At 41.7% G+C, this 12,426-nt stretch overlaps 1 protein-coding gene across 3 annotated transcripts in view; it reads left to right on the forward strand.

Annotated features, from left to right (window-relative positions):
- Positions 1-12,426, forward strand: part of scyl3 (SCY1-like, kinase-like 3) — a 61,583-nt gene that overhangs the window by 30,614 nt on the left and 18,543 nt on the right. For all 3 annotated transcript variants that reach the window (XM_041207780.1, XM_041207782.1, XM_041207781.1), the window contains exon 8: positions 623-762. In XM_041207780.1, the coding sequence (XP_041063714.1) occupies positions 623-762 (140 nt within the window). The remainder of the gene's footprint in view (positions 1-622; positions 763-12,426) is intronic.

The raw sequence follows: 12,426 nt of genomic DNA on the forward strand, positions 1-12,426 counted from the left end.
GAAAAGTTTTTTCACCCAGAGGGTGGAGAGTGTCTGGAACTCACTGCCTTAAAGGGCAGTCGAGGCAGGAGCCCTCTCAACATTTAAGTAGTATTTAGGTGAACACCTGAAACACCATAGCATACAAGGCTAAGGAGCAAGTGCTGGAAAATGGGATTAGAGTAGATAGGGGTATGGTGACTGGCGCAGACACAATGGACCAAAGGGCCTCTTTCCTGCTGTAAAACTCTGACTTGATAACATGTTTTCTTGCATTAAACGGATGCAAATAATACTGCACCAATGTGACATTTTCCATTCTGTGGCCTCTGAAGGAGTTTTCCAAATTAATTGCAAATAATGCTGAATAAAGGAGTTTTTTTGCTATGCCCAAATAATCTATGATTCTGTGAATTGGATTGAAACTTGCATAAAATTCTTACAGCCCGAGGGGATTTTAATTCCTTCAGACTTGCTGTTTTTCGTGAACACTCAATCTTGCCATTGAAATATGATTGGCACTATCATTTTTCCCAACACCTCCCCCCCCACCCCCGGCCCAAGACCAAACCAGTTAGAACTTCTACAAAGTAGAGTTTAAGCATATAGAGAGTGGTGTTTGATGCTCTTTTGTTTCATACAGGTTCCTGTTAGATCGCGTTCAGGGTTTACCTGAAGATCTCATGGCCTCCCGTCTGGTGCCACAGCTGCTAACTCCATTGGTGTTTGCAGAACCAGTAGCAATCAAAAGCTTTCTTCCACACCTCCTCAGGCCAAAGAAAGGTATGTTCGGTACATGTTTTCTTAAAGTCTAATAGCAGTGTATCTCGCAAACCAATACACGTCAATTTGAGGACCAGTCTTTTATGAAATTTATATATATAAGCGGCTTTTTTTTTTAGTTTGAGATGTGACAGCAAGATCAATGTGTTAGCAAAGCTAAAACCCATCTAATTGTAATCTGTGTTATGTTATCCACATGTATTGTTGGGGAACAAGCAGCACTTTATGTTGAAGGACTAACTCTAGTCTTCCCTAGAGGCACCAGAGGATTGGAGAATTGCAAACAGTGCACCCTTGTTCAGAAAAGCAATTACAGACCTGTCAGTTTAACTTCAGTAGTGGGGAAGCTCTAGAAACAATTATTCGGGATAGAATTAGTAGTCACATGGAAAAATGTGGGCTGATTAGAAAGAGCCAGAATGGATTTTTGAAGGAGAAATCGTGTTTAACTAACTTGCTGGAGGTTTTTGATGAGGCCATAGACAGGGTTGACGAGGGTAATGCTGTTGATGTGGTGTACATGGACTTTCAAAAGGCATTCGATACAGTGCCACACAACAGACTTGAGAAAAGCTATAGTTCATGGAACACATTGGAGAGAGTGCAGAAGAGGTTTACAAGAATGGTTCCAGGGATGCGAAACTTCAGCTATGAGATAGATGGGAGAGGTTGGGACTGTTGTCCTTGGAGAGGAGAAGATTAAGAGGAGATTTGATAGAGGTGCTCAAAATCATGAGGGGACTGGATAGATTAGATAGGGAGAAACTGTTCCCACTTGTAAATGAATTGAGAACGAGAGGGCACAGATTTTAAACTGATGTGCAAAAGAAGCAAATGTGACATGAGAAAAAACTTTTTCACATGGCAAGTGGTTCGAGTCTGGAAGTGTGGCGGTGGCAGGTTCAGTCGAAGCATTCAGGAGGGCATTGGATGATTGTTTCTATTCAAACAATGTGCAAGGGCACGGGGAAAAGGCAGGAGAATGGCACCAAGTCATAAAGCTGATTTGGAGAGCCAGTGCAGACATGATGGGCCAAATGGCCTCCTGCACTGTAACAATTCTGTGATACTGTAATTTGATATGTCACAAAATGGTAGTTTAGCATTATAAAGAGAAACATAGATCAATTTTTTGGAGTTTGATCCTTCATCCCTCCAGAAAATTTTACCATTATTTCTGTCTGCCTTCCTAGGGAGGGGCAGCTGAAGGAACAAGCAGGGGGCTGACAACGACCCTCATGTCCACAGAGTTGGTTTTGCAATCAGGAATAGGATGCACTGCCAGAGCTCCTCAATTGTAAAAATGAAAGGTTCATGGCACTTCACCTCCAGCTCAGTCATAATCAAAATGCCACCATCAGCGCTTATGGCCCTGACGCATGACTCCACTGAAGATGTTAAAAAGTTTGATTCCAAGTTTGAGGAAGCCCTCACTAACAAAAGAAGAAAGGATCATCCTTCTGGGGGATTTTAATTCCAAGGTTGGCGGTGACTCTAGTCTCTGGAGAGGAACCATTGCGAAAAATGGGGTGGGAAAAGCCAATGCAAATAGTGACCTCCTGCTGACAGCGTGCTCAGCTTGGCCTTATTATAACAAACACCTCTTGCACCAAAAGGACAAACACAAAATCAGATCAAAGCATTGGCACCTCCTGGATTATGTCATTATGCTAGTCAAAGATCTAAACGATGATTGTATCACTGATGCCTGCTGGACAGATCATCAACTTGTTCAATCGGTGATGAACATCCACCAAGCACTAAGATATCGCAAGACCCAAAGGTCCAAGAAAAAGATGATCTGTGTCTCAACCCTAAAGCAGCCTGACGGAAGGAAGGAATTCCAAGTGCAGCTCATGACCAATCTGGTAAACCTTCACTCATCCTTTTTTATTCATTTACGGGATGTGGCCATTGCTGGCTAGGCCAGCATTTATTGTCCATCCCTAATTGCCCTTGAGAGGGTGGTGAGCTGCTGCCTTAAACCACTCCAATCCCTGTGGTTTGCTGATAGGGATGGAGTTCCAGGATTTGACCCAGCAACAGTGAAGGAATGGCAATATGTTTCCAAATCAGGATGGTGAGTGGCTTCAAGGAGAACTTCCCAGATGGTGTTCCCATCTATCTACTGCCTTTGTCCTCCTAGATAGTGGCAGTCATGGGTTTGGCAGGTGCTGCCTAAGAAATCTTGGTAAGTTCCTGAAGTGCATCTTGCAAATGGTACACACTGCTGCCACCGTTCATCGTTGGTGGAGGGAACGAATGTGGAAGGGGTGCCAATCAAGCGGGCTGCATTATCCTGGATGATGTCAAGCTTCTTGAGTGTTGTTGGAGCTACACTCACCTAGGCAAGTGGAGAGTATTCCATCACACTCCTGACTTGTACCTTGTAGAGGTGGACAGGCTTTTGGGGAGTCAGGTGGTGAGTTACTCACCGCAGGATTCCTAGCCTCTGACCTGCTCTTGTAGCCACAGTATTTCTCCTCCAGTTCAGTTTCTGGTCAATGGTAACCCCAGGATGTTGATAGTGGGGAATTCAGCGATGGTAAATGCCATTGAAGAGCATGGGACAATGCTTAGATTCTCACTTGATGGAGATAAGTCATTGCCCGGCACTTGTGTGGCGCAAATGTTACTTGCCACTTGTCAGCCCAAGCCTGGATATTGTCTAGGTCTTGCTGCATTTGGACATGGACTGCTTCAGTATCACCGTAAATGGTGCTGAACACTGTACGATCATCAATGAACATCCCGACTTCTGGCTATATGATGGAAAGACGGTCATTGATGTAGCAGCTGAAGATGGTTAGGCTGAGTACACTACCCTGAGGACCTCCTGCAGTGATGTTCTGGAACTGAGATGTTTGACCTCCAACAACCACAACCATCTTCCTTTGTGCTAGGTCTGACTCCAACCAGTAGAGAGTTTTTCCCCTGATTCCCATTAACTCCAGTTTTGCTAGGACTTCTTGATGCCACACTCTGTCAAATGCTACCTTGATGTCACTCTCACCTCCGTCTGACTCAATTTCAGAACATTGGGATCAAATAAAGTCAGTTATACTAGCCTGTTATAGAGTCATAGAGGTCTACAGCACGGATAAGGGCCCTTGGGCCCATTGAGTCTGCATTGGTCAACAAGTACCTGACTGTTCTAATCCCATTTTCCAGCACTAGGCTCATAGCCTTGGATGCTATGGCATCGCAAGTGCACATCCAAATACTTCTTAAATATTATGAGGGTATCTGCCTCTACCAGCCATTCAGGCAGTGAGTTCCAGGTTCCCGCCACCCTCTGGGTGAAAAAATTCTTCCTCACATCCCCTCAGCTTAAATCTATGCCCCCTGGTTATTGATCCCTCCACCAAGGGGAAAAGTTCCTTCCTGTTTACCCTATCTATGCCCCTCATAATTTTATACACCTCAATCATGTCCCCCTCGATCTCCTCTGCTCCAGGGAAAATAACCCCAGTCTATCCGATCTCTCCTCATAGCTAAAACTCTATAGCCCAGGCAACATTCTGATAAATCTGCTCTGTACTCTCTAGTGCAATCACATCATTCCGATATTGTGGATTCCAGAACTGCACACAATACGCTAGCTATGGCCTAACCATTTTGTACAGTTCCAGCATAACCTCCCTGATGTTATATTCTATGCCTCAGCTAATAAAGGCAAGTATCCCATATGCCACCTTATCTACCTGTCCCACTACCTTAAGGGAACAGAGTACATGCACACCAAGGTCCCTCTGATCCTTGGTAATCCCTAGGGTCCTACCATTCATCGTGTTAATGCTCAGACAACTGGGTTTGAAGATTGTTGTCACCAGCACTGGTTCAATGAAAACAATGCTGAAACATGTGACGACCTGGAACAAAAACGAGCAGCCTTCAATGCCTGGCAGAACAACCCAAGGTTGCAAGTCAAGAAGACAGCATTCCAACAACTCGAGGCTGACACCCAAAGACAAATTCAAAAATAAAGGACATGTGGTGAGAAGAGAGAGCCCAAGAAATTCAACAATATGCTTACCATCATGACATGTGAAGCCTTTTTTGAAGCCACCAGGGCCATCTATAGACCAAGGTCAAATAGACAAAATCCCCTTGGCTCAAAGGATGGTGTTTTTCTTGAGGATAACAATGCCATCTGTCAACGTAGGAAGGGACATTTTGAATAATTCCTCAGCCATGAATTCCCAGTGGCAGCTGATACTCACCAGGCTATCCTCCAGTACCCTGTCATAGGGTGAACCACTATCGATGGGAGAGCTGCAACAAGCAATCAAAGAGATGAAAAACACCAAAGCCAGCAGTCCTGATGATATTTCAGCTCAGGTCTTCAAAGCTGGTGGAATTATGCTTATGTCAAGACTCCACGCACTCACCCTACAGATTTGGGAGGAACCTCCACCCTGCACTGCCTTTTTTTTCAGGAATGTGACAATTGTAACTATCTTCAAGAAGGGAGATAAATCATACTGTGGAAAACCTTCTAAATGATCTACTTCTGTGGCTGAGGTAATCCTTCCAGAGAAACCTCTGACATGGTCTTTGTTGCTGGACAAATCCATGAAAAACGTAGAGGACAACACCAACTCTTCTTGTATTCATTGACCTGACCAAAGCATTTCACTTAGTAAATTGCGAGGCTCTGTGCTGCAAAGATTTGGATGTCCAAGAAACTTCTTCACAATCCTGCAACTGCTTAATGATATGACTGCAATTGTCCTGAGTGGAAGATCTGAAACAGAGGCCTTAAGTCCAGACTAGTGTCAAGCAAAGCTGTGTGATAGCCCCCATACAATTTATGATCTGCCCGCCAGTGGTTGATCACCTCACCAAAGATCAGCTGCCCTCTGGTATGAGTATTAAATCTCACTTAGATGGAAAACTCTAACCTCAGTTGCCTCTGTGCTTGAACTAAACTGGACACTATAGATATACACGATCTAAAGTTTATGGATTACTACAGTGCAGGTACTCTGCACCAGATTTGCAAAAATTAAGAAATAATTGTAGGGGAAACAATTTAACAACAACTACTAACAGATATATTAAAAGCTTAAAATTATCACAGCACCTGTCTAAGAACAGTAAAAGGTACTGCTTAGTCCATGAACATTCTAAAAGATTTTGTAGCACCAATAAGCTTTTGTGCTATCTCTCCAATTCTGCTTACAAGAGACTCGACCTGTCCTTGAATCTTGCCAAAATAAAATAAACTCATACATCAAACCACACCTGGCCAGCCATATATGTTGAAGGAGATACTCTGGAATATGTTGAGCACTTTGCATACCTTGGCAGCTATTTCTTTCAAAAAGCTACCATATGACAAAGAGATCCAACACTGTGTCAGCTGTGCCACCTCAGCCTTCTACAAACTATGGCAGAGAGTATTTGACAACAAAGACCTCCAAGTCAACAAAATTCCTAGTGTACAGAGCAGTTGTCATCGTCTCACTTCTATACTGCAGTGAGACCTGGACTATGTATCAACAAAAGAGCGCTAGAGAAATTCCATCAGCAATGGGAGTTGCTTATAGGCCTCCTAACAGTAGCTACACTGTTGGACAGAGTATACAGAAATAAATAATGGGTGCTTGTAAGAAATGTACTACAGTAATCATTGGTGATTTTAATAATCTTATAGATTGGGTGACTCAGATTGGCAAAGGCAGCCTGGAAGATGAGTTAATAGATTATATACGGGACGATTTCTTAGAGCAGTATGTTCTAGTGCCAACCAGGGAGCAGGCTATTGTAGACTGGGTAATGTGCATTTAGATAGGATTAAATAATGACCTCATAATAAAGAAACCTTTAGGCAACAGTGACTGTAACATTCCCATTCAGTTTGGGTTGAAAAGTCTGGGTCTAAGACTCATGCCTTAAACTTAAATAAAGGCAATTACAAGAGTATGAGGACAGAATTGGCTAAAGTAAAGTGGGAAAATAGGTTAGAAGGTGGGATAGTGGAGAAACAGTGGCAAATATTTAAGGAGCTATTTCATAACTCTCAAAGATAGTCTTTCTTTATAGAATATGAGAAGGAAGCACCAAGTGTGGCTAATTAAGGAAGTTAAGGATAGCATCAAATTGAAAGAAAAGGCACACAATTCAGTGAAAATTAGTTGTAGGTCAGAAGATTGGATGCATTTTTAGAAAATAGCAAACAATAACTAAAGAAAAATGGGGGAACTTAGAATTTGAGAGAAAGCTAGCCAGATGGTAAGACTTTCTACAAGTATTGAAAAAGGAAAACGTTAACTGAAGTGAGAGTTGATCTCTTGGAGGGAGAGACTGGGCAATTAACAATGGGAAGCAAGGAAATGGAAGCATTGAACAGATATTTTGTCTGCTTTCACTGTAGAAGGCATAATAACTAACATCCCAAGAATACTTGAAAATCAAGACATTAATTGGAGGGAGAAACTTAAAACAATCAATCACTAAGGAAAAGATACTTAGAAATCTATTGGGACTAAAGGTTCACAAGTCCCCAGAACCCTGATGGCTTCATTCTAGGGTCTTCAGAGATAATAGATGCATTGGTTGTGATCTTCCAAAATTCCCCAGATTCTGGAAAGGTCCCAGCAGATTGGAAAACTGCCAATGTAACAGCTTTATTCAGAAGGGTGGGAGAAACAAAGCAGGACACTACAGGCCAGTTAGCCTAACATCAGTCATGGGGAAAATGCTAGAATCCATTATTAAGGAGGTAATGGCAAGACATTTAAAAAACCATAATACAATTAAGCAATGAAAATTATGTTTAACACATTTATCATTATTCTTTGAGGAAGCAACAAGCAAGATATGTCATGGGGAGCATGAAATGTGGTGTAATTGGATTTCCAAAAGGCATTCAATAAGGTGCCAAATCAAAGGTTACTGCAGAAGATAAGAGTTCATGTTGTGGGGCTAACATATGAGCATGGATAGAGGATTGGTTAGCTAATAAGAAGCAGAGACTAGGGATAAATTGGCCATTTTTGGGTTGGCAACTAGTGGAGTGCCAAAGGGATCAGTGCTGGTGCCTCAGTTACTTACAATCTATAATCAATTACTTGGGTGGAGAAACTGAATGTACCGTAGCTAAATTTGCTGATGTCCCCAGGTAGGAACATAATTTGCCATGAGGACACAGAGGATATTTAGGTTAAGTGAGTGAAAAGTATTTGGCAGATGGAGTATAATGTGGGAAAATATGAACTTGTCCACTTTGGCAGGAAGAATAGAAAAGCAGCATATTTGAATGAAGAGAGACTACAGAACTCTGCGGTACAGAGGGATCTGGACATCCTGGTACTTGAATCTTAAAAATTGGTATGCAGGTACAGCAGGTGATTTGGAAGGCAAATGGAATGCTTGAGTTCATTAAAAGGGGAATCAAATATAAAAGTAAGGAAGGGTTGCTGCAGCTGTACAGGGCCTTAGACCACATCTGGAGTACTGTGTACAGTTTTGGTCCCCTTTTATTTAAGAAAGGATATAATTGCATTAGAAGCAGTTCTGAGAAGGTTCACTCAACTGATTTCTGGGATGAAGGGGTTACCTTATGAGGAAAGGTTGAGCAGGTTGGCCTAAGCCCATCAGAGTTCAGAAAAATGAGAGGGGATCCTGAAGGGATGTTTCCTGTTGTGGGGGAGACTTGAATTAGGGAACACGATTTTAAAAATTAGGAATCTCCCATTTAAGATTGAGATAAGGAGAATTTTTTTCTCAGAGGGTCTTAGTCTGTGGAATTCTCTTCCCCAGAGAGCAGTGGACTGTATATTCAATATATTCAATGCTGAGTTACAGAGTTTTTGATGGGCAAGGGAGCCAAAGGTTACAGAAGACAGATAGGAAAGTCGAGTTGAGGCCACAATCAAATCGGCCATGATCTTATTGAATAGCGGAGTCAGCTTGAGGGCAGAATAGCCTACTCCTAATATATGTGTTCTTGCGTTGTGCCTCGCTGTGTCTTCTGGATACATTTGGAGGACTGTTGAACAAACACTAGTGTTGTTCTTGAAACCAGCTCCACAAGCATTCAGGCAAAACTCTTGTAAAATCAACTACAATGGACTGGACACTTTGTCCAGATGGCTGAAAAGCTTCTCCCCTGTCAGGTCCTGTTTTCTATACTCTCAAATGGCCAGTGTAATGGGGAAGACAAAGAAAACGCTTCAAATACACTTTGAAGCTCCCCTTGAAGCATGACAGCATTGAGTTTAATGACTGGGAGGAGCTTGCTACCAATTGTTCAAAATGGCGACAATCTGTCTATCAAACTGAGACATGCTTTGAGTCCAAACGCCTTAATGATGAAGCAGAGTGATCTCCATAAGACGTAGGAACAGAAGCAGGCCATTTGGCCCATTGAGTCTGCTCCGCATTTCGGTGAGATCATGGCAGATCTAATAATCCTCAATTCCACTTTCCTACCTTTTCTCCATAACTGCAACTGATTAAAAATCTGTCTATCTCAGTCTTGAATATATTTAACAACCCAGCCTCTACAGCCCTCTGCGGTAAAGAATTCCACAGATTCGTTACCCTTTGAGAATAAAACATTCCTCCTCATTTCTGTCTTAAATGGGATTATGCCTTCTGATCCTAGACTCTCCCACAAGAGGAAACAACCTCTCAGCATCGACCCTGTCAAGCCCCCTAAGAATCTTATATGTTTCAATAAGGTCACCTCTCATTCTTCTAAACTCCAATGAGTACAGGCCCAACCTACTCAACCTCTTATAAGAAAATCCCTCCATACCTTGAATAAACCTAGTGAAATTTCTCTGGACTGCCTCCATTGCCAGCATCCCTTTCCTTAGATAAGGGGACCAAAGCTGTTCACAGTATTCTAGGTGTGGTATAACTAGTGCCTTGTATAGTTTTAGCAAGACTTCCTTATTTTTATACTGCATTCCCTTTGAAATAAAGGCCAACATTCCATTTGTCTTCCCTATTACCTGCTGAACTTGAATGCTAGCTTTTTGTGATTCATGCACGGGGAACCCCAAATCCCTCTGTTGTAGCTTTCTGCAACCTTTCTCCATTTAAATAATATTCAGCTCCTCTATTCTTCCTGCCAAAGTGCATAACCTCACATTTTCCCACATATTCCATCTGCCAAGTTTTTGCCCACTCACTTAATCTGCCTATATCCCTGTGTAGACGCTGTGTCATCCTCATCACTTGCCTTCCCACCTATTTTTGTCATCCACAAACTGGGCAATAGTACAATCACTTCCCTCATCCAAGTCATTAATATATATTATAAATAATTGTGGCCCCAGCACTGATCCCTGTGGCACTCCACTAGTTACAGGTTGCCATCCTGAAAATGCCCTCACTATCCCAACTCTGTCTTCTATTAGTTAGCCAATCGTCTATCCATGCTAATATATTATCCCCAACACCATGGGCTTTTATCTTATTAAGTAGCCTTATGTGTGGTACTTTATCGAATGCCTTTTAGAAACCTAAATATGTTACATCTACTGGTTCCCCTTTATCTATCCTGCTTGTTACCTCCTCAAAGACTTCTAATAAATTTGTCAGGCATGATTTCCCCTTGATGAAGCCACGCTGATCCTGCTTGATTATATTATGTATTTCTAAATGCTCTGCCATTACACCCTTTTTCCCAATGATAGATGTTAAACCAACTGGCCTATAATCACTTGTTTTTTGTCTCCCTCCCTTTTTGAATAAGGGTCTTACATTAGCAGTTTTCCAGTTCTCTGAGACTTTTCCAGCAGTTAAGGATTCTTAAAAGATTACTACCATTACATCCACTATCTCTGTAGCTACTTCTTTAATATGCTAGGATGCAACCCATCATGTCCAGGGGACTTTAGCGCCATTAGTTTCCCTAATACTTTTCCTGTAGTGATAGTTAGTGTTTATTTCCTACCCACATTTTGCCCCTTGATTATTTAGTATTTTTGGAATGCTGTTAGTATCTTCTGCTGTGAAGACTCATGCAAAGTATTGATTCAACTCCTCTGTCATTTCTTGGTTCCCATTATTATTTCCCCAGCCTCATTCTCTAAGAGGCCTATGTTAACTTTGGCCCCACTCTTCCTTTTTGTATACTTAAAGGAGCTCTAATTGTCCGTTTTATATTACTTGCTAGTTTACCCTCAAAGTTTATTTTCTCCCTCTTTATTTCTTTTTGGGCATCTTCTGGTTTTTAAAACTTTCCCAATCCTCTGGCTTACCACTATCTTTGCCACACTATATATTTTTTCATTCCATTTGATACTATCCTTAACCCCCTTGGTTAACCATGGTTAATTTATTCCCCTTCCTAAAATCCTTCTTCCTCACTGGGTTATATCTTTGTTGTGAGTCATGTTTTCTTAAATGTCTGCCTTGTTCATCAACCTTTTCTCTTGCGAAACTCCTTTCCCAATCCACTCCAGCCAACTCTACCCTTGTTCCTTTGTAATTGCCCTTATTTAAGTTTAGCACAGTTGTTTCTGACCCAAGTTTCTCACACTCATACTGAAAGCTAAATTCTACAATGTTGTGGTCACTGTTTCCTAGGGGATCTTTCACTCTGAGATCACTTATTAAATCTGTTTCATTACACATTACAAGATCCAAAATAGCATGATCCCTTATTGGATCCACAACATTGTGTTCTAGGAAACTGTCCAGAATACACTATGAATTCATGCTCGTGGCCACCTCCGCAAATTTGATTTTCCCAATCTATATGAAGATTAAAGTCACCCATGACTTTTTTACATGCCCTCATTATCTCCTGATTTATTCTCTGTCCTCTAGTATAGCTACTGTTAGGGGACCTATAGACGACTCCCACCAGTGTCGTCTTCCCCTTGTTATTTCTTGCTACCACCCATATGGATTCTACATCTTCCAAGAAGATCATTTCTTGCTATTGTACTTATTTCATCTTGTACTAACAAAGCTACCCCACCACCCTTTCCTTCCTGCCTGTCCTTTTGAAAAATCACATACCCCTGAATATTTAGTTCCCAGCTTTGATCTCCTTGTTACCATGTCTCTGTAAGGGCTATAAGATCATACCCTTTAACCTGTATTTGTGCTGTTAATTCACTTATTTTCCTAAAACTACTTGCATTTAAGAGCCATTAATTTTGCCTTTTTATCATTTTTTCCCCCTTTGACCCCTTTTGCTGCTCTTTTTAATGTTTGTACACTCTCTCCCTGTCGCACTCTAGGTAATCGTTACCTAAATAGCTGCCCCGCAACGTTGCCGTATCTTCTTGCTTTGTAAGCCGACGTTTCCCCTCTCCAGAAACGCCCTTGCTCTATTTAATTTAAAATCCTCTTGGGCTTTAAAGCCCTAAAGGTCTCAGAGTATGATAAGAAAGAAGCAAGTCCTGCATGGAGCCCACTGCCTCGTGGCAATTTTTCTTGATCTTGTCACTGAGCTACAATACAGGTTATTTTTTAAAGCTGCCCACCCCCACCCCCCAAGTTTGACCTGTGGCATTTTCTGTTAATCATTGGCAACAGTAACTGTTTTGTCATTTGGTGTGATATGAGAATATTTTGTTGTAGACTGTTATCATTGCTGCCAGCATTAGAGTTGTACTGATGGGATTTGGCACAACTACACTGCAATTTCATGTGAGTTTAAATTCACTTCTAGACTGATGGACTCTTCTAGAA

The sequence above is a fragment of the Carcharodon carcharias genome, chromosome 16, assembly GCF_017639515.1.
Source record: "Carcharodon carcharias isolate sCarCar2 chromosome 16, sCarCar2.pri, whole genome shotgun sequence".
Lineage (NCBI taxonomy): Eukaryota > Metazoa > Chordata > Chondrichthyes > Lamniformes > Lamnidae > Carcharodon > Carcharodon carcharias.